General features: G+C 44.0%; 1 protein-coding gene across 3 annotated transcripts in view; it reads left to right on the top strand.

The window, feature by feature from the left end:
- The window catches only part of GUCY1A2 (guanylate cyclase 1 soluble subunit alpha 2), a 549,703-nt gene that overhangs the window by 36,982 nt on the left and 489,626 nt on the right, over window positions 1-23,095 (top strand). For all 3 annotated transcript variants that reach the window (XM_029602441.1, XM_029602443.1, XM_029602442.1), the window contains exon 2: window positions 12,030-12,091. In XM_029602441.1, coding sequence (XP_029458301.1) covers window positions 12,030-12,091 — 62 coding nt within the window. The remainder of the gene's footprint in view (window positions 1-12,029; window positions 12,092-23,095) is intronic.

Genomic DNA, 23,095 nt, shown 5'->3' with positions numbered 1-23,095 from the left:
AGGGGGTGCACATTTGTGCAACTTGCGCGCGCTGAGCCCTGCGCGCACTGCCCGTTCCCTCCGAGGCCGCTCCGAAATCGGAGCGGCCTCGGAGGGAACTTTTCTTTCACCCCCCTGCACCTTCCCCTCCCTTCCCCTACCTAACCCACTCTCCTGGCCCTATCTAGACCCCCCCCCCCCTACCTTTATCTGAAAAGTTACTACTGCCTCTGGGCAGTAGTAACTTACGAGCGCCAGTGTGGCAGGCCCCGACACAGGCCGCTGTGTTGGGGCACTCGGCCACGCCCCCGGCCGCCCACACGCCCCCGATCGGAAACCACACCCCTGGGCACGCCCCCGACTGCCCCTTTTTGCAAGGCCTGGGACTTACGTGCGTCCCGGGGCTTGCACGCGCCGCCGAACCTATGCAAAATAGGCTCGGCGCGTGCGGGGTTTTTTTTTTAAAAAGGTTACGTATGTACCTTATGTGCGTAACCCAGAGCTTTCCAAACTTTTCATGTTAGTGACACACTTTTTAGACAAACATAATTTCGTGACACAGTAATTCAGTCTACCAGCAAACCAGAAGTTAAAGGTTAAATGAACAAAATGTATTTCAACAATTTATGTATGTTTCCTTAAATATATACATAAATAAAATGTTTCACAACACCAACCTATCTCATAATAAATATTTGCAGGCTTCCACTTCCTCCATGCTGATCTCGTACATTGTGAGATCGGCATAGAGAAAGTGCTACTCTTGCACATTCCCAAAGATTACATGTGCCAATCACTAAAAAGTAATATTTTTTTTTACCTTTGCTGTCTGATCTTAGCTTTCTAATCGGTTGGTCACAGGCTTTTTTTTTCCACCTTTCCTTTCTTGTTTTTTTGCCAATTCCTTTTACAGGGTCTTTTTTTCTATTTCTTTTCTCTCCATCTGTCTTCTTCCCTCAAACACACAATCAGGTTCTCATTCTCACTCGCTGTCTATCTCACACATTCTCACACACACAGGCTCTCACACTCACATGCAATCTCACACATCCACAGCTCTCACCCTCACATGCCTCTCTCTCATACATACATACATACATACATACTGTCTCTCTCGTGCACATGCTGTCTCACTCTCACACACACAGGCTCTCTCACTCCTACATGCTCTCTTGCTCAAGCACAGGCTCTCACTGGCACATGCTGTCCCTCTGCACGGGTTTCTCTGCAGAGGCCCTGATCTTCCCTGGCCGTGACATGGGATCTGCAGTGGCTCTGCTATCGGGTTTCCTCCTCTTCTTGGGCCGCCGCGACGTGGGATCTGCAGCGGCCCATTAATGCTGCTCTTCTGTATGCAGCAGATGCTCCTCCTCCTTCCTGCCCACGCGGCTCTGGCAACGTTTTTCTTCTGGGGCTGCACAGGCAGGAAGGAGGAGGAGTGAACGTGACCCTTTTCTTCGGGCTGTGGTGATGTAAGCTCCACCACTGCCCGCCGATCTTCCTGCTATAGTTCCCTGCTTCCGCCGGCCCTCTGGACCGGGCGACACACCTCCACACTACAGGCGACACACTAATGTGTCCCGACACACACTTTGGAAAGCTCTGGCGTAACCCTTTTAAAATCCGGCCCATAGTATATTTCAAAACTTCTGATGAATAAACCATCCAATAATTTAAAAATGTTCTAATATTAAAAAAAAAATTTAAAACAATTGAAACTTCAAATTACATACAATAATTAAAACGAATAAGAATTAAAAAAAAATCTCCTGCTCTCCATACCTGGGATCTTTTGATTTCCAATCACCCTGAGATTATCATGCATTAGGGGAGGTAGGGCCACACAAACTTATCTTTTCTCTTTCCCTCACTCACATACTAACACATTCATTCTTTCAGACACTCCCTCTCTCATGTACATGCTTAATGCTTTCATGCACACTCCTTTCTCACAAACATTGTGTGTGTGTGTGTGTGTATGTGCGCATGTGCCTGTGAGAGCCTGTGTGTGTGACACATAGTTCTCACAGGCATGCACTCACACACACACACATGCAAACAGGTTCTTACCGACACACAGTACATACACACAGCCTCTCACATGGATATAGGTTCTCTCAAGCTCTCACACATACAGGCTCTCATACAGAGATATACACACACCCATAGGCTCTCACAAAGACATGCACACAAATTCTCACACAGACATCCACACACACACACACACACACACACACACACACACACACACACACACACACACACGTCTTCTCCTTTACTTCAGGCTGTGGTGGGATGGGTTCCATCATGGTCCTTCTGGCCTTTTCTTCATTTTGGGCCATGGTGGGATGGGCTCTGCCAGAGCCCCATCAGGCTTCCTGCACTGGGGCACAGGGGGAAGCTGTGTGCACCCGCAGGAAACGTTGTGCGCAAACGCACATGTGTAGTTTAGAGCTGCTTGTGTGTGCAAGTGCACCACTTTTCCCATGTATGTGTGCAGCTTAGGGGGAACAGCAGTGATGGGTGGCAGCACTTATTGTTCTGGGGAAGAGCCAGAGAAGATGTAATAACTTACCAAGTTGCTGTTGCCCAGCATACCCCATTTTAAAGCTGTTGCTGCCTGTGCCCCACTGTGCACTATGGATGCTATGCCCATGGGTCTGTGCACTACCGACAGCCACAGGATCCACAAATTGGCCACTTGCCTGCTTTCTTGAAGCACTCGGTGGCACATCTAGTCCCTGGAACTGGTCCCCAATCGCTCCCACCCTGCCTGCCCTTCACTCTCCCCAAAGGGAAAGGAAAAACTTTGACAAACTCTGAATGCTAGCAACCTGTCACAAGTTTTCCAGTTACAATTAAGGAATAGCAGCCAAAAAAACTTTAAATATTTCTAGTGTTTAAACAGCAAAGCACAGGACAGTTGAACACTCTGAGAGAACTCAACCTAAAGCAAGACCTTCTCAGATGCAATTTAAAAAGTAATGCAAAGTCTCTTCAGAGTTTGCACATGCTCAGAACTCAGGATCACCATCACCGGATCCACAGAGCAGTAATAGGCAAAATTGGAAAAATGTTTCACTGTGATATGTTAGCATTATGGTCTTCTTGCTGGCACATCCTGGCAAGGCTGTGAAGTCATACATGAGTCACAGACAAAAGCTGGTTGCTATGGAGACTTCCACATGAACTCCCTTAGAATCCTTTGGCTCTAAAGACTTTAATGAACTATTAAACTCTATCAGGCCGATACAGTAAAGTGCGCCATTTTACATGATTTGGACATGCAATTTCGATGTGCGTCCATTACCCCTTATACAGTAAGGGGGTTTAGCGCGTTGAAAATGCGAGTCCAACATCCCGGAAACTAACGGCGCTCATCACATGCAAAGGCATGTTGATGAGGCTATTAGTTATTTGCTTGGGATACTGAAAAAAAAAATGTGCGGCCAATCCACACATTTTACGCTCAAAAATTAGTGCCTGTCCAAGGGCAGGTGTTAATTTCTGAGCAGCCAGAAAAAGTGTACAGAAAAGCAGAAAATACTGTTTTTTCTGTATACCCTCTGACTTAATATCCTAGCAATATTAAGTTGGAGGAGCCAAAAAGGGGAAAAAATAAAATAAAATTGAGCCAGCAAGTCAGGTTAGGAAAACGGACGCTCAATTTTACGAGCGTCCATTTTCCTAACCCATGATTGTAAGCGGGTTTGGAAAATGGATGCTCATAAAATTGAGCGTCCATGTTTGAAACCCCCTGACAGCCACCTCTCATGGGCCAAGGAGGCGCTAGAGGCACGTAATTACCCCTAGCGCCTCCTTTTAGCGCAACCCCTCATTTGCATTATGTATTGTGTGCCCAGGAGAGGGGCCTATGTGCACATTCTGGAAGCGGGCTCCAAAGTGGATGTGCTTTTTTTCAGTTTGTCCGTATTGTATCGGACTATATGGGAGCTAAATAAATGAAACAAATTATATGTTTCATTCATGGGAAGTTCCCCATTCCTTTTGCTGTCCCCATGACTAAAACAATTGGGGGTCATTTGTTTTAAACAAATGCACATTCTTACTTAGCTCCCCCATATGGAAGATGTGAAATGGTAAGCTCCTCTGTTATATAACTGTCTGGCCACCATTTTACTGTGTGGAGTTTTTATTACCCTTCCTACCTTCCCCCCCCCCCCCCCCCAGCTTCAAACCTACTAAAACAGCCTTTGAGGAGACATCACAAAATGCAGTAACACAAGCTATTGCACAGCTTAACACTACTGAAAACACTGTAGCTAAAATCAGCATTAAAGCCATGCAATAGGGCTTCTCCTCTTTTTTGGATTTGCATCACACCATACAATATGGTGCTATTGCATGCGTTAAGGGGGCTTTTCGCCTGCGATTCGCCCTTAACGCATGCGAAAATGCCTTAGCGCATTTTGATAAATGAGGGGGTTACTTTGCCCCTTGGGTTGGTGACAAGCCTAGACCAGTATGCAGGTATTCTGGGTAGACTGTGGCTTATGTTGATTATCTGTTCAGGTTATCTTATGTTACTTCTTTTATGCATGCTGTATTATTACTCGCTGAGAACTGTTGATCAGAGGGTTACACATTTTTTTAAATAAATAAATAGGTTGTAAGAGCTAAATTGTTAGGTACTTCTTCCTTCTCCCATTGTATCCTCCCTGCTTTCCAATTCTGGACTCAGAATGTATTCTTTATCCCAGTTGGTATCCTTAGAAGCAGGACATCTTCATTAAGTAATTTACTCAGGGAGGTTTTCTCCATTTTTAGACTTAAAGGGCTTTGGGCAGAGTGCAATTGTCATCATCCTCTGAAACCCCAGGAGAAGGCATTGTCTTTTCACACTGCATTCAACCAAAAGTATTCTAGGAAAGGGCTATTTCAGCTGTTTCATCCCGAGTCTCTGTACAGTTTTCTAATTTCCATTTCATTTTACAGTAAGTTTTGTTTATCCTGTTGTTCTGTAATAAATTGTGTTGGCGTACACAAAACTGAATCAGTGTTTTAACTCTGTTTAACTACACGGAAAAGATATTGAGAGAAGTCGGAACAACGATCTTGCTTCCTCATGTTGCATTCATATGGCTCTCTCTTTTTCTCCAGCAGTGGCTGCCCTGCAACTGCTTCTTTCTCTTCCTCGGTCACCACCTCAGGCTGCCCTGCCTCTCCACCACCACCATTTCTTTCCCTCTACTGCTAACTAAAGCTTCAGGCCACTTTTTCCTCTCACCTATCTACCTGATATTGCTCTGGACAGCCTTTTCTCTCTCCCTCATACTCGTCCACCCAATAGTGGTGTGCACTTACATTTTTTTTTTTGGTTTGACTTCTTTTAATTTGGTTGGCTGGTGCCATTTTGAAAGATTGACCCAGAAGAGCAGGAGTGCCTAGGGTTTGCTCCTGGCCTCTTTGGCCTTCGGAAACCCAGAAGTGAATAAATTGGGTCTGGGAGGTGGGGAGGGCTGAGGGCAGGCCAATTGGGGGCTATAATTTTTAAAAAATTGGCAGTGCTGGAGTTTTTCCATGGGGCAGAGGCAGGGCAGGCTGAGGCTGGTGGCTGACAGAAAACAAAACAAAAATGAACTACATTTTTTTTGTTTCATTTTTGTTTTCCAAATTAAATTAAACAAAACAAAACAGGAAGTTTTGTTGAAATTTTCCATTTCATTGCAAATAGGAGCACACCCAATGGAATTCCAGGCTGTCTCTCCCTCCTTTCAACCTGTTGCAGTTTCAGATTTCCTCTTCCTTTTGCCTACCCAGTGCAGCTTTAGTCACATCTCCTTTCTTCCAACTTTCTGTATTTGCAGGCTGCCTCTCCATCCCTGACACCATCTCACCCGATGCACCCCTGGGCTACCTTTCTCTTGCTTGGGCTCCCTCCATGTCACCTTGTTGCACACAGCAGCTCTGCACTGCTGCTCTGTTTTGTTTGCCATCCCAGCACTTCAGCTTCTGACCACTGCTTGTACTATGCATGCACCAGACTTGCTACTTCTATTTATCAACAGAGCTGTATAAATACACACAAGAGACCATCCATGCTCCATGGACCTTACAATCTAGTCAAGACAAACATACACAACAAGCAAGAATCAATGGGAAGGGCATTTATTGCAGAGAAGTGGTTAGGCATTAAAAGCCGCCTGAAAAGTGTGAGTTTGTAGACCGGATTTGAAGGTAGCCAGAGAGGGTGCATGACACGCTGACTCAGGGAGTCATATGGTACAGCAAGGTGGAAAGCACAGAGACTGGAATTGGTGGGGGGGGGGGGGGGGGTGAAAGGCATAGATGAACAGAGTTCACAAGAAAAGGTGTAAGGGGAGAGAAGTAAAGACAGAGAATGGGGAGCTGTGGAGTAAATGCATTTGTAAGTGAGAGAGAGAAGTTTGAGCTGTATATGGAAGTAGACAGGCAGCCAATGTGATGACGTGAGAAAAGGGGTTACATTATAGACATTATAGAAAGATAAGTTATGCAGTGGATTTTGAATACATTGCAGTGAAGGAAGATGGTTCTACTCCTGTCACTAGCACCATGCATCAAAGCGTTGGGTAGACTAGAGGGGAATGATGGGAAGTGACAGGTAGATAGAGACTAAAGAGGAGGGATGGGGGAACTGGGAAAAAGGGATGAGGAGATGGGAAGTAGGAAAGTCTGGGAAGAAGTGATGGGGAGAATGGAGGGATTGAAGAAATGGAGGATGGATGGAGGGAAATATATGAGTGAAATAAAGGATAAATTAGGCAGGCCAGATAAGAAGAGGCACCTCTGATAGAATGGCTTCAAAGAGTTTTAGAAAGTAGAAGAAAAAGAAGGAAGCAAATGGAGAAGAGGCGGAAAAAAGGGAATGGATGAAGAAAAAGAAATGAAAAGGAAAAATGAAGAACTAAGAAATAATGGAAAACAAACAAACAAACAAAATCCAATAACACAAATGTTGGAAAATATTTAAAAACTGCGCATTCAGTTGTATAAACTATATGCAAATGAGCCACAGAATCACTACAGAATTTCAAAACTCTTGCCACACAATCTACTTTTGTGCTGCCACAGTCTTAGTCTACATTTGGGTAAAGTAAGGTTGCTCAAGATCCCAATAGTACTTCACTGATGAAGCCAGGATTTGAAGGTTACTGTTTTGTTAAGGAATGATTCCAGTGGTGTGCTGCTAAATTCATACCAGGGTGCCCTCACCTCAGGGGGACTATTTGATTTGATAAAACAATGGAACCTCCTCCAGGGTATCACCGGGTTATTAGCTGAAATGGGAGAATACTCCCTTAGCACGGGAAGGTAGTGGGATCGATTTTCACGTTTTCCATGTGCCCCCTTTCTTTAGGATCTCTTACTTTAAGTTGGCATTGCAGCTTTTAATTTGGAGACAGAAGGATGGAGGTTTAAATCCCAAGACCTGCAGACAGGAGGATTGGGCGATCTTCTGGCTTGTGGACGACTTGCACAAGAGTTTTTTTTTTTGGCAGCTCCTTCCTGGAAAGAGTTTCCTGGGCTGGTGGTGTTATCTCCAGCACTGGAGATTTTCAAGTCCCTGTTAAACAAGCATCTTTCTGGGGCAGTTCAGGAATAATCGAGCCCTCCTTGAAGCAGGTTAATGGATTTGATGAAACCCTTGAGGTCCCTTCCAACTGGATGATTCCAGGTTTCAAAGTTTTTTTGTTTTCATTATTACAGGGTTCAGTTCTGCTGTGACTGGAGATTTTTTTTTCAACAAATTTGTAAATCCCAGTGTATGCTGTCTTCTCTAGTAGTATTGATTATTTTATACACTAGCTTGATATGACATTTAAACGTGAACATTTCAGCAGTAAGAACAGATCCTCAGTAGATTATTAAGAATCATAACTGCCTCTTTTCTGTAGCCTAATATCTTTCTGTTATGCAAGTGAATTTCTTTCACTTTTTTTCAAAAAAGATTTTCCTATCCTGCGACCCCCTTCTCCGGGGGGTCACCTTTCTGCAGCCTGGTTCTCAGGATGCTCCTAAGAAATATTCAAGAAATATATTTACATACAGTGGAGACTATGCATACAAATATCTCATGCATATTCATTAGGGATTCCCTGAAAGGCAGACTGTCTTAGAGAGGGTAGGGTCAATAATAGGTTGAGAACCATCGCCTTAATTAGTAGATTACTATTTTAAGAATATTCCCAGGCATAGGTAAAAAATATTCTTACTTTAGCTTGTCCTTGAAATGGGAATTACTGGTTATGATATGAAAGATGACATTGTATGCAATGCATGAACCAATTACCATAAATACCAGTGTGTATGGCTCTGTCAAACATAATTTTGATCCCATGTTCAGGGGAGAAAATGAAGTCATTTAAGAAAAATAGTAACAAATCAAAGCTGTAACTTTGGAGCTTACATTTCAAATGTGGGATGAGGTTGTGAAGCTATCCTCAGGATTCAATGCAGTTTATGTCTGGGGGATTACAGAGCAGATTTCATCCACAGATTGAAAGCTCTTTATTATAAATGGCTGAAATTTGGGGATGCTATCCTAACATCATAGAAACAATAACATCAGTGTTAATGCATGACAAGCTATAAAATCATCTGCTCTGGATTAACATGTTGTATTACTGGTAACTTGTACCCCGGCAGCTTTTAGACCACCAACTGATTATTGTTACTGGCTGAATATTTGAGAAATTCTGCATTGAGATACCCATGACAATGTCCAAAATGTTCCAATTAGAGCACAAACTTTGGAGTTACATCGCAACCTTGGAGAATGGGGTAACTAGTTTCCCCGAGATCTCCAACAAGAGTTAAGGTCTTTAGCTCTTGAATTGTACCTTGCAGTGTAGTTACTTTTGTTTCCTTGTTTCTTCTCTTTCTAGGACCCTTGTGGGTGCTTTCCCCACTTTCCAGATAGCATCATTTTTATTAGATGTCAGCTAGGCTGCCCCCTCAGATTTGAAGACAGATTATGTAATTATCATTTCAAGCAGTGCATTATTAAACTTCCTAGTTCTAGCATGACCTGAGATGGGAGAAGGGGAAATAATAGTTACTACGGAGCATGCTCTGCCTAAAATAGTATGAGCAGCAAAAAACTCTATGCAGCTTGTTCTCATTGATCATCCACGTAGCAATCGTGGAACAGAAGGAAGCATCATCTCTTTCCATGTCCCCTTTTCCACACACCAACTAAGACTTATTCTTTCATACCTCTATGGAAAAACTTCACTGTAGCCAGCTCTCCACTACTAAGAGAAAGCAAACCCCTGTTGAGATTACTTTAGAAAGTGATTTAAAAATCTGAAGTCACCCAAAATATTCCCTGCAAAACTGCGGCTAGGAGTCTGGAAAAACTGGTCAAAGAAACTCCTCGTCTTTTCATTGGGAGCATAATATATTAGTCATCAACTGCCTTTCAATTTTAGACACTAATAGGATATTACTTTTTTCCTTATTAGATTTTTGTTTTCAAAGTTTGAAAATAATCATCCCAATGATTCTGGAATCTTCAACAGCGAATCACAGAATAAAAATTCTTCCAAGTATTTAATTCTTCAAGAAATAAGAGAAGATCCTTAGCCAATCAGACATAGGGATAAGTATGCAGCACTTTCCAGATGCTGATGTCTTGCTTTTGATGTAACAGTGCTGGCATGCATGCAGCAACTATTCCCTCATTCATCGTACTCTATTTTAACTGTGTATTTAAAAACAAAAAATAACTAGTGTAACTCTTTTCTTGGGAGAGGCATGTTCTCCAAGGGCACACAAAAGAATTTATGACTCCGGGGCAATCTTCACAACCTCTCTCCCCTTCCAGTTACTTCCCAAGATGGGGGTTCTTTCTTTGTGGGTGTGTGGGGGTGGGGTGAGAGCTGATGCTTATGGCCCAGCGGTCATATGTTGTCTGGTCATACAGGTCTGCATGTAATGTACTCTTTCCTGTGTGTTTGTGTTATTTTATGTCTCTGACTGTGAATATAATGATGCACAGCTTCAGGCACAGATGAGCAGAACAACAGACTGGGGCTTCAAATAATATTTTACTGATTTTTGTAAAACATTTGGAAAAACCCTACTATGTGAGGAGACCCCTCAGTACATAGAACAATCCTATCTGAGTCCAAAGTTATTTTCCTTCACCCAACTTGCTCCTGTATCCTGAGGATGAAGATTCTGTTGAGGGTCTTCAGAGTTCACCTTTCTTTCTAATAGATATTGGACCTTTCTGAAGGAGGGGTCAGGTGTTAAAGTTCAAAACTGATCTTTTTCCAGCCCAGCTTCAGGCAAGAAGGTGAATAAAAACCTCCTGCCCAAAACAAATAAAAAAACCCCTCTTAGATGGACAAACATCTCTTTTCGATGGAAAACACTGTCACTGCAGATCTGTCTCTCTCCTAGACCTGGTTCTACCAGGTCTTCAGTGTCATGGCCTCCGGATCCGGGGAACTGCCATCTCCAAAAGGACTAGGCTTCCAATCCAGTGAAACTTCTTAAAATTAGCAAAACACTCAAAGTCTCTTTTCTAACTGGACCAACCTCCAGACAGGCAGGGAATGCTAAGGATGGAATACCCTCCAAAAATATAAATCAATGGGGGAAATAGGCCTCACTCTAAAGGAACAATTTGGATAGTCCTCACTCTCCAAAAGCTAAACTAACCTACTCCTAGCCCCTATTTATAGGGAAAAGTTCCACCCACTACAGACAGCCTCTAGGGGAGGTGCCTAACATATTCCTGAATAGTGGGGTACTGGGGCCATCTAGTGGCTGACCAGGTGGTCACCACACATACATCATTTGAAATAACTATACATCTCTAGCTATAGGTACTTTGTCTTTGGTAAATGGATTTGAGATCATTTCACAATCATGTCCTGCCTTAACCATCATCTTCCCCTTCTGTATGCCATGAGGAAAACTATTTGTCTAGCCTGCTTATTAGACCTACTGATCCCCCTCCTCATAACCCTACTTTCTCCTCTTGTCTATGTTATGCTCTCTCTTGATTTTTATATTCTTCTTTTATTGACTTGGCAAACGTTTTCACTTCAACTAACTACATTCCCTGCCCCCCCTCCTTTATTTATTATAATTGTACCTGTCTTCCCCATCTGTGGTTTTTTCTATTTTCTGAATTATATTCGACTTTTTTTGCTTTTATTATTTTAGAGAACCAGTTTAATCAGTTTTTTTTCTCTTTACTTGCTAACTTGCCTTATGCAGAGATTTGTTGCCCTTTCTATGCTCCCTTTTATTTCTGTCCATAGACCTTCTGGACCCTTCGGATTCTAGATTCTTGACAGGCTTCCTCAATACAATCAGTCATCATCTTCACATCTTCCCTCTTGAAGTCCAGAACCCTTATCACACTAGGGTTCAGTTCAGGACAGCATGTAATGTGGAAACACATTATATGGTAATCACGAGACCATAAATCTTTCCTCTACCATGAGGACAGTGGCTCTGTCATGAGTGATATAAAAGTGGGAAATAGAAATATTTGTATTTATTATTTTATATACCGACATTCGATCTGAGATATCACCATTGGTTTACATTTAGGTACTGTAGGTATAGATTCCATATACTGTACTAGAATTATATACACTTGAATAAGCAAGAACATTTTTAAATACCACCCCCCCCCCCCCCCAAATATAAGGACGATTGTGTGTTTATAGAAGCCTGAGGTGGAGTATACAGTCATTTGGATTTCTTAATTTGTTTTTTGGTATATAAGAAAATGAGAGGGGAGATAGGTTGCTTATGGTTAATACTGTAAGAAATCTGTATGTTAAAATGCATTGATAATCCTTAGTGAAGTACAAAAGAAACATAGTACTTGTACATTTGTTCTCATGCATAACTATGGCAAATTATGTGGAAAATGGAGAAAATAAGGTAATAGTATATTTAAAAAAATTCCAATTGCTCATTCACTGAGTAGCCAGTAGTTACCTGCTAAGCTTTTGAGCTGGAATTCATTCTAACAATAATTTTCTGATAATGTTTTTTTTTTAACTCTTATTATCCTCTAGCCTCAGACTATACAGCTGACTCTCCAGAGGACACTGCAGTATTATGAGCAACAAGTCATTGGGTAAGTGCAAAAAAAGAAGAAGATTTTAGTAGTTATCAGATGGTGAATAAAAGATAATTGCTCATTGATGGCTGTTGAGTTAATGCCTTTTCTGCAGTGAAAGCCCTTGCTGTGAATGGAAGAAAATTACAACTGGGCTGAGAGATGGGTAGGCTTTTTCCTTCGTCATTTCATTTTAGTTTCACATTTTGTTAATTTGCCTGCATTCTCTTTCAATTCTTTGTATCATCCCTCCCTACTCTTTTAATTAAGCACTTACTACTCATACATATGAACACATAGCATTGAATAACCGTGGAAGGAGGCATTTTCCATATAAAAAGAAATTAAAGGAGAAAGGGGTCATAATATGAAGGTGGAGGAAGGAAGGATGAAAACAAATAGAAGCAAATATACTTCTTTACCAACTGGGTAGTGGATGCCTGGAAAAGCCTATGAGCAGAGGTCATAACAACCAAAGCTGTGACAAAATTTAAAGGCCTGATTTACTAAAGACTTTTCCCCCAATCTGTGTTTATCGGGGAAAAAACCTTAGCAAATTAAGCTATAAGTCTGTTTTGCACAAATGCAGAGTGCAGTGGTAAGGGCAGGTAGGAGAATAACAGAAGAAATGAGAGTCCTTGGGTATTGGACTAGTTAAAGAATCATACACACTGAATCAAATGGGACATTAGGGGGCCAGAAAGAGGAGAATACAAAGCCAACTAGAACAGTTATGGTAGCAACAAGAGTTTAAGACAGAGCTTTCCAAACTTTTCATGTTGGTGACACACTTTTTAGACAAACATAATTTCTTGACACAGTAATTCAGTCTACCAGCAAACCAGAAGTTAAAGGTTAAACGAACAAAATGTATTTCAACAATTTATGTGTTTCCTTAAATATATACATAAATAAAATGTTTCACAACACAACCTATCTCATAATAAATATTTGCAGGCTTCCACTTCCTCCATGCTGATCTCGTACATTGTGAGATCGGCATAGAGAAAGTGCTACTCTTGCACATTCCCAAAGATTACATGTTGGTCACAGGCTTTTTTTTCCACCTTTCCTTTCTTGTTTTTTTGCCAATTCCTTTTACAGGGTCTTTTTTTCTATTTCTTTTCTCTCCATCTGTCTTCCCTCAAACACACAATCAGGTTCTCATTCTCACACGCTATCTCACACATTCTCACACACACAGGCTCTCACTCACATGCAATCTCACACATCCACAGCTCTCACTCTCACATGCCTCTCTCTCATACATACATACTAGGGATGTGAATCGTTTTAGGACGATTAAAATTATCGTCCGATAATTTTAATATCGTCTTAAACCGTTATGGAACACAATACAATAGAGATTCTAACGATTTATCGTTATAAATCGTTAGAATCGTGAGCCGGCACACTAAAACCCCCTAAAACCCACCCCCGACCCTTTAAATTAAATCTCCCACCCTCCCGAACCCCCCCCCAATGAGTTAAATAACCTGCGGGTCCGGAACGGCAGCGGTCCGGAACGGGCTCCTGCTCCTGCATCTTGTTGTGTTCAGCCGGCGCCATTTTCCAAAATGGCGCCGAAAAATGGCAGCGGCCATAGGCGAACACGATTGGACGGCAGGAGGTCCTTCCGGACCCCCGCTGGACTTTTGGCAAGTCTTGTAGGGGTCAGGAGGCCCCCCACAAGCTGGCCAAAAGTTCCTGGAGGTCCAGCGGGGGTCAGGGAGCGATTTCCCGCCGTGAATCGTTTTCGTACGGCAAATGGCGCCGGCAGGAGATCGACTGCAGGAGGTCGTTCAGCGAGGGTTCCGGCGCCTCGCTGAACGACCTCCTGCAGTCGATCTCCTGCCGGCGCCATTTTCCGTACGGAAAATGGCGCCGGCCATACGCGTATGGCCGGCGCCATTTGCCGTACGAAAACGATTCGCGGCGGGAAATCACTCCCTGACCCCCGCTGGACCTCCAGGAACTTTTGGCCAGCTTGTGGGGGGCCTCCTGACCCCTACAAGACTTGCCAAAAGTCCAGCGGGGGTCCGGAAGGACCTCCTGCCGTCCAATCGTGTTCGCCTATGGCCACCGCCATTTTTCGGCGCCATTTTGGAAAATGGCGCCGGCTGAACACAACAAGATGCAGGAGCAGGAGCCCGTTCCGAACCGCTGCCGTTCCGGACCCACAGGTTATTTAACTCATTGGGGGGGGGGGTTCGGGAGGGTGGGGGATTTAATTTAAAGGGTCGGGGGTGGGTTTTAGGGGGTTTTAGTGTGCCGGTTTTGCGATTTTATGATTTTTCGATTTTTCACGATTTTTCACGATTTTTCACGATATTTTACCCCCCCAAACGGCAACAATACGATTCCCTCCCCCTCCCAGCCGAAATCGATCGTTAAGACGATCGAGGACACGATTCACATCTCTAATACATACATACTATCTCTCTCGTGCACATGCTGTCTCACTCTCACACACACAGGCTCTCTCACTCCTACATGCTCTCTTGCTCAAGCACAGGCTCTCACTGGCACATGCTGTCCCTCTGCACGGGTTGCCGAAGGATGGGCTCTTCAGAGGCCCTGATCTTCCCTGGCCGTGACATGGGATCTGCAGCGGCCCTGCTATCGGGTTTCCTCCTCTTCTCGGGCTGCCACGACGTGGGATCCGCAGCGGCCCTGCTATCGGGTTTCCTCCTCTTCTCGGGCCGTCGCGACGTGGGATCCGCAACGGCCCATTAATGCTGCTCTTCTTCTGTATGCAGCAGATGCTCCTCCTCCTTCCTGCCCACGCGGCTCCGGCAACGTTTTTCTTCCAGGGCTGCACAGGCAGGAAGGAGGAGGAGTGAACATGACCCTTTTCTTTGGGCCGTGGTGATGTAAGCTCCACCACTGCCCGCCGATCTTCCTGCTATAGTTCCCTGCTTCTGCCGGCCCTGTGGACCGGGCGACACACCTCCACACTACAGGCGACACACTAATGTGTCCCGACACACACTTTGGAAAGCTCTGGTCTAAGAAGAGGGGGGGGGGGGGGGGGGGAGGTCAAGCCATCTGATAATGCAACAAGGCTTTGATATATTTTTAGGCAGGAAAAACCAGGCAGAATAAGTGGAGAAAATGGTCGTTATCAGCTGACATCTAAAATGCCACTAGGTAGGCCAATTTTCCTAATTGAATTTGTGTAACTTTGCGGCTGTTTTTCAGATGAAAATTAAAATGGAGATTTAAACAATGGCATAGAAAAGTTAGTTCCTCCTTTTTGAAAACATATATGTAAGTGTAATTGTAACCCCCCTTTTTTTTTTAATAGTAGTAACTCCCTTCAGGTTACACAACCAATTTATAGCTTCAGGGGCTGCTCCGGCTATCAATTGCATCCCACGCTGGACTCTCAGTCCCTGGGAGGGGACTCTTTTTATAGGGGTAAGCTCTTGCTTGTGGCCCAGACGATGTAGAAAGGCTCCCAGTGTGTGTGTGTATACTTTAGGTGCTTCATGGGAGATGAGAGGCCAAGCTCTGGGTGTTTAATTTATGATTACTTTTCAGTAAACTTTTATTTAAGTCTATTGTCCAGATGTGTGAATTCACGTCTGAATGAAGGAATATGTAGATTTTTCCTCTGTAGGTAGGTGTCCTTTACTCAGACATCTGGATAGAGCCGATGGTGATTCTTAATGTGCAACTCTCCCAGTGGCTATCCGGGAATCCTAATGGAGGGGTCCCCAGCTTTACTGCAAAAATCCTACCTTTGACCATCCTCTTCCTCAGACACCCAGCCCATTCTTGTCCCTTGGTGTTTGTGTGGAGATCCGTTTGGGGTCTCCCTCTTGCTCTTCCATCAGTTTGGGGTCTCCCTCTTGCTCTTCCATCCTCTGTTTATTGATATTTCTGGGGGACTTCTCTTGGGGAAAGGTCAGTGGGATCAGGCTGGTTCTCAGCACTCAGTCCCAGTGGGGAAGGGGGATCCAAAAGCCTCCCCACTCTGCTCAAGTCCAAAAAATACTTTAAAGGTTTAAACAGATCCATCTTCTGCCCTCACTGTCTCTCGCAGCAGGATCCATCTCTGGTACTTGCCCTCCTAGGGTTGAGAGTGGGCTCAGAGGTCTTTGGTCCCCTGAAGAGAGCCCTTTTGCCCCTAAATGGTATCAGGCTTAAAAATCTCTCTCTGTGCAACTTAATACGAGAAGGACCCTCTGGCAGGGAGTGCACGATGAGGTATCACTTCTAACAGAAACTCCTTTTGAGTGAAGCTGGAAGGCCTCACCAAAGTTTAAATTATTGGGTGTTATTTGATGTGTCTGCTGTTTTGAAATATTTTATCGATGTTTAGGAAAATAAAAAATTATGGGGCAGATTTTTAATATTACGCGTGTGGGGTACATTTGTGCGCGCTACCCGGCACGCACAAATGTACACCCGATTTTATAACATGTGTGCGCTGCGCGTGCATGTTATAAAATCTAGGGTCAGCACGCGCAAGGGGGTGCACACTTGTGCACCTTGCGCACGCCGAGCCTAAGGGGAGCCCCGATGGCTTTCCCCGTTCCCTCCAAGGCCGCTCTGAAATCGGAGCTATTCCTGCTTCTGGCAGGTGTAACTTGCGCGCGCCAGCCTGCTGCCGGTGCGAGAACCTCCGGAACGGCTGCTGTGCCGGAGGACTCAGGACTGCCCCCAGCCGCTGCCCCGGAGGAGACAGAGGCTAGCTGGGGCTTCGACAACAGCAATCTGGGGTTTCCGCAGGTTGTGTCCTTGGGTACCTGGCCCGCCTGGACTTAGGTGGGCCTCGCAGGGTCTCCTGGAGAGGTAGCGGAGAGGTGTGCCCACCATGAGCAAAGGTGCACAGCTGGTGAAGTATAGAGGAGCAAGACCGGAACCAGGATCACCGGAGACCTCTGAAGTATAGCAGGAGATGAAGGTCCTCTGGGCAAAGTAGGCGGTGCCTATAGGTTCAGTCAGATGTAGGCCGCAGGTATTGTCCGAGCAGGCTGGTCTGGTGGTCACAGGAGCAAACAGAGTATCCAAGTGTAGCGCAAGGGTCAATGCCAATGTATCAGTCCAAGCGTGGTCAGCCAAAGCACAGGTCAGTTCCAAGATCAGTCCATACATGGTCAAGAGAGGTGAAGGTCAGTTCCAAGCAGCGGTCAACATGGTCAGGAGGCAAGCAGTGGTCGGTTCCAGGCAGTGGTCAGACGTGGTCAGAAGGCAGGCAGAGGTCGGTTCCAGGCAGTGGTCAAACGTGGTCAGGCAAGCAGTGGTCAGTACCGTAAATCAGTCCAAGGAGGTGCGACAAAGGAGAACACAGGAACTCAGGAGCACTGGAACAGACAGAACACAGGAACGCGACAGGAACAGGAACACGGGAGCACTGGAACTAACAGGAACACTGGAACAAGACTGGAATCAGGTAACGCAGGAACAAGGAACAGTAAACTTGTAACACTGAGGTGTCGACCCAATTGCCAAGGCGAGGTTCTGGGGATTGGGCCTTGCCTTTTATACTGTGATCATGTGAGGTCATCAGCGGGCACCGCGGACTGGCTTCCCGCGCTGGGCCCTTTAATGGGCCAAGTGGTCCGCACGCGTCTGCCTAGAGGTCGGGCCGATGCCGTAGAGGACGCCAAGCCCTGACATGAGGAGCGCTGCGAGATTGAGGGCCTCGATGGGTCTGGAGACGCCCGGGGGTTTCTGTGGGCGAGAGGCACTGGTGGTGGCTGCACGTGAGGAGGAACCGGAGCTGGTAGACGGGAGCGCTAGGTGAGCAGGCCCGGTCGTGGCGCCAGCGCGGCCAGGACGCGCAACATTCCTGGCCTGCTGTTAAAATCTTTTTCCAGTCAATCAGCTTTTGAACCAGTTGCCAAGCAATGAGGCAACCACACTGCCAGCCATATACTCTCTTTCACACATACATATAAACTCTGACATTCGAGTGAGAAAACTTTATTGGCATATGTACACTTACACAGAGACAAACACACATGCTCAGTCAAGCAGACAAAATTTTCAGATTGAGTAAACTTTATTGGCACATACATATTGATTTTAAAATTGAGAAAACTATTGGTGCATACGCATACTCTCAGATACACATATTCTGTTGAGCTGCTGCTCATGTGCTCCATAACCAACAGAAGCCTCTTCCTTTTCTCCTTCCTATTCGTTTTCAGTGCCCCACTCTCCAGGAGATTCACTGTCTCCTCATCCAGCTGCCCCTCTCGGAGCTCATCCTAGCCACCACACAGAAGCTTCACTAGCACTGCCCAAGGATTTTCTTCTATCTCAGCCCCTTCCCCTCCCCCCCTCTCTGTATATCAAACGCACATCTCACTAACACTTTCTCCTGGTTCAAACCTCCCCACTCTACTTGCCTCCTACTTCTCCTCTACCCCCCCTACACTTCCTCCCTTTACCATGGCCATGAGCTACATAGAATATGTTGCTTTTACAGCTCCCCGGGCTCTGCTCTGCTTACCTACTCTGCTGGAGGAGGGGGACCAGAAGTGATTCATGCTGTCAGCCCTGCTCCCTTTCTTCAGTGCAGTCCAGTGGCATAGCCAAAACTGATTTTTTGGCTGGACCCAAGGTTAATATGAGTGGGCAGCTGGCATACAAGTCTGAGCCATGGTAATTAATTATACCCTTCCTGATAAATAATACTTTACAGGCTGCACCTGACAACAGATTTCTAAATAGTCTGCTATAGCTGTAACATTTTTTATATTTTAAACTCAATAACGTCAAGCACTTATCAATGCTAAACCATGTATATAGTTATGGAAACATTTCAGTTATATTTAAAGATGTTTCAGGAAGCAATATTCCATAACTTAAAACATAACCAGACACTAGTGCACTATAAAGACAAAACATCTTATGCGCACATCACATTATCCTGCAAGGTGTTTTAAAACCCCCAGGATGTTATTACAAAATATTTACCATAATTTAGCACCTATCCTTCAACTATTTTTTTTTTATGACAAATAAATGCCATACTGCATGTTTTTCCATAGGGGCTATAGATTTTGTTGTGAAATTTAAAATTGTGACCCTAAAAAAATGGGCACACAAGACATCCCAAACTCTTGAAAAGCGTACAGTAGTCATGAAAGGATGAGAGCTACTGTCCTAGGACCCTATTGGGAAGTGCAGATTGGAAAGCAGAACAAACTGGACTGCAGATATTTACACAGAAATCACCTGCTAGCAGATTACCTAATCTTGGTCATACATGCAAGACCCTCACCAAATACAAATTAAATAACCGCAAATCAGAAGTATGCAGACAAAAAACGAAACTGGAAATCCCCAAAAGCCAGACTATCTGCCATGCAACTCTGAAGAAAAAGAAATTACATTTCCTCCTGAACTGTGCAAAATACAAAAGATATCAGAGATGCATGTTTCTCAGAACTGACAGAGAAAAATTAAATGCTTCCCACACACAAAACAAATGTGCAGGAGAAATTCTTGGGAGAATATAACATTCATAATTATATACTGCCTCTCTCACTCCAAAGGAGACACTAGGCAGTTTACAACAAGGACAGAAGTACAATAATAAATATACAATATTTCAAATACATCAGCAGAAAATTATCTATCAAAGTACCATCTTTATTCCAGAAGTGCATCTATCTTATACTACAAATAAAAATCAGGAGAAACAGCAGTTATAACAACAATATATGCCTTATATTACCACTAGGCCACAAAAACAGCTAGATGCAATATAGATAAGGGACCATCATTTCAGGTTTTGTTTTATTTTTCCTCGGAATTTCAATGTTATAACAAATAAACAACTCAATGGAAAAATGACTTTTCCACTGATTTTTCTCTTGCTTGTTATAACAAATTTTTTTCCACTGATTTTTGCTATAACAATGATATTCCCAGGAAAAATAAAATAGAAACCGAAAATGAAGGTCCCTGAATATGGATCAGCACCAGAACCTTGGAATTGTCCTTTCTTCAACCTGTAATTGTATTATTCTGTTATCACTATTGTACAATTGTTTTCCACAAATATTTCTTAAATTTAAAACACAATATATTGACTTAGTAATGCAAGAATAAATGGTCATGCCAGTTAAATTTCCTAAATTAGAATTTCTCTATCCCCAGCACTCTCCCTCTCGATGCCCCTCCTCCACATGATTACAGTGAGAAAGAGGAAGCCTAATGGAGAGGATGAGGGTTGAGACGTGAGAGACTACTGGAGACAGAGAGGAGAATGGGGGATTGGACACCCCCTCCCCCCTCAGAAGCCTCACCCTTAGCCCCCAGAGCCCTCCTTCCTCCCCCAGCAAACTCACCCTTAGTCCCAAGACCCCTCTTTCCTCCCCCAGTAGCCTCCTCTTTAGCCCTCAGACCCTCCTTCCTTCCCCCAGCAGCCTCACATTTTGCCCCAGAGCCCTCCTTCCTCCCCTGGCAGCCTCAAATTTAGCCCCCAGACCCCCACTTCTCCACCAGCAGCCTCACCCTTAGAAACTCAAGCTTACTGTCAGCCTTTCTCCTGTCCGCTATGCCCTTCGGATCTTGTCTTAGTTCCTCCTCCCCAATGATGCAGGAGTTCCCCTTAACTGATCATCGCCTCCCTTCTGCCAGATTGCATTCTTCGTGCTGCTTTAGCTGCTTGCCAGGTCTTCATCTTCCCGTTACCATGTTTGCAGTCACTGGCCAGCCCCTCATCTTGCCATGGTCCCTGCCCAGGCCCTAATTTGCCCTCCTCCTCCTCCTCCTCCAAGTCCCTGGCTAGGACCTTATCTTGCTGAGGTCCCTGGCCAGGCCCTCATCTGCCCTGCTCCGCAAATTCTGTTGCCTCCATCGACCAGGCACTCCTCTTCCCTTCTTTGCAAGTCCTGCCACTGCTGCTGAGCTTCCCGCTTCTGTGGCATGCAAACTCCTTTTTCCCTTAGGTGGCAATAATCTAAAGCATTTGGCTTCATGGTCCCACAGCCATGTCACTGGCCTAACTGGCCTGCTGGATATACCTGAAGCCCGATAGGCCAATCCGCCCTGCCTATCAGTAAAATTGAGGTGAGACCCACACAGTTTCCATCGTGATCATTGCTGCTATTCCTGTTAAGAGATCATCAGAGCTGTTTACAAGTGACAGAGAATGGTTTGGGGGGTGAACAATAGGGACTTGAAGATAAGCTTCCCCCCACAGGGGATCCTGGACTCTCAGAGTAGGATGATAGCATTGATTAGACCTGTGCGATTAGAGCCCAAAACTGAGCTGTGAGCCTTTAGGTCCATGATCAGGGTTTTCCCATCCAGGGGTTACATAAATATGATTTATATCAATGTTCATCAAACCTTTACAATGATTGCATTGTGTGAGAAGGCCTTATCTACTCTGGAAATGAAAAAAAATGCCAGGCTATTATTTTGCATGGGCAATGGTAGAATGCTGTTTTATTTATTTATTGTTTTATAATATGGCTGAAGACTGCAGGAAAAAATTAGCAAAAATTGTTCCAGGCATGGAAATTTTCAAATATAGTCCTGCAGAGTTTCAAAGATCATAGATGCTTAGTTAATTGCTATTCATCATCATCACCATCATTATTTCATTCTTCATCCATCTAGATTCCCTAGGTATTCTACGGTTATAAATGTCTTGGCAGTAGCTTTCTAACATCTAGGCTAGACTGTAGCTTTCAAAAGGAAGAAGGGAGAGAAAACAATATTTATTATCATCATTCCCTAATCAGAGTTAGTAAAAATGAGCCAGAAGGAGATAAAGTGACTTACCCTAGATTAGACTACAGGTGATAAAGTCAGTGTTGAACCTCACATCCCAGTAGAATTCGTGGCTCACAGTTTGCTGTTCTAATCAGGGACCACATCTTCATATAATCATGTTAGCTTTACCGCAATAAGCTTCTTGCTGAAATCAGATGCATCTGCTTGGTAGACTTCATTTATTTCCTTATATCCTGACTGATAAGCTCTTTCCCAAATTAGTTCCTTGCATTCTACTATGTTTGTGCATTCTTTCAAAGAAGGACTACAAATCCTGGAAGCCTATGCACAGTACAGTATATATGTCTGCAACAGCAGTGATACATAATGCCCGCAGGATGAGACTTGGTTATGGTTAACTTGTTAAATGTAGTGTGAACGTTTTTATTATTTGAATTCTAGTAGGTTTGGGTTATTTTTTATGCTTAATTCATTTCACTGTTCAGAAAATAGTTTTACTGGAGAGCATCATTTTTATAAAATGTAACCTTTGTGAAAATGTTAACTTGCTGGCAGTTATGATACCTATCAGAGGATGGATGGAAAGGCACCCTTCTGACAAAATCATTTATTACCTCTGAAGGGATAGCTTTGAATACATATGATGATAGCTCTCCCTGGGCTGCAAGTCACTATTTCAGAAACAGAATTAAGGGAAAGAAAATTTGCTGTACTGACAGGGTCAATGATTGTTTCAGTCCCCTAAAGACAAGCCTTAACCCCTCCTCTCCCCAAAAAAGGATAAAAGAAATGGCCATGTGAAATATAGGAAGCCAAATGTCATATGTAGTAATATTATTTATTTCTACTTATATGATACACCGCTATTCACTGTGAAATCATCAGGCCAGGATTTTGCATGCATGTGCTCTTGGGGGAACATGGTCATCTAACAAAGCTAACTATTCCAATATTCTATTTTCATATTTTTCATTTTCAATAAAGCAAAGTGCAGTGCTTATCTTTGTAAAAACATGCTGACTTAGGCCAGGTTTTGCTGAGTTATAGTTGATTCAGGGCCAATTTGCACGAAAAACTAATTTTCATTGACTTCCATCTGCTTTAGTCTTGTTAGCCATTTTATTTCTGAAAGAAAAAGAAAGGTTCTTTTAAATCACATCATGACGGGAAAAAGAGCCAATCATGAACTCTCTAAGATACAAGGACCAATCAGATTCTTCTATAAAGAGTTCATTCACAAAAAATGATTCCATTAAGTGGCCAAATTAAGGCCTCATGGGTGTGGGTCTTTAGGATGTACCTGGAAGATCCCAA

This window comes from Rhinatrema bivittatum, chromosome 5, assembly GCF_901001135.1.
Source record: "Rhinatrema bivittatum chromosome 5, aRhiBiv1.1, whole genome shotgun sequence".
Lineage (NCBI taxonomy): Eukaryota > Metazoa > Chordata > Amphibia > Gymnophiona > Rhinatrematidae > Rhinatrema > Rhinatrema bivittatum.
The sequence above is the reverse complement of the archived record's forward strand: the minus strand, read 5'-3'. Positions and strand labels throughout refer to the sequence as shown.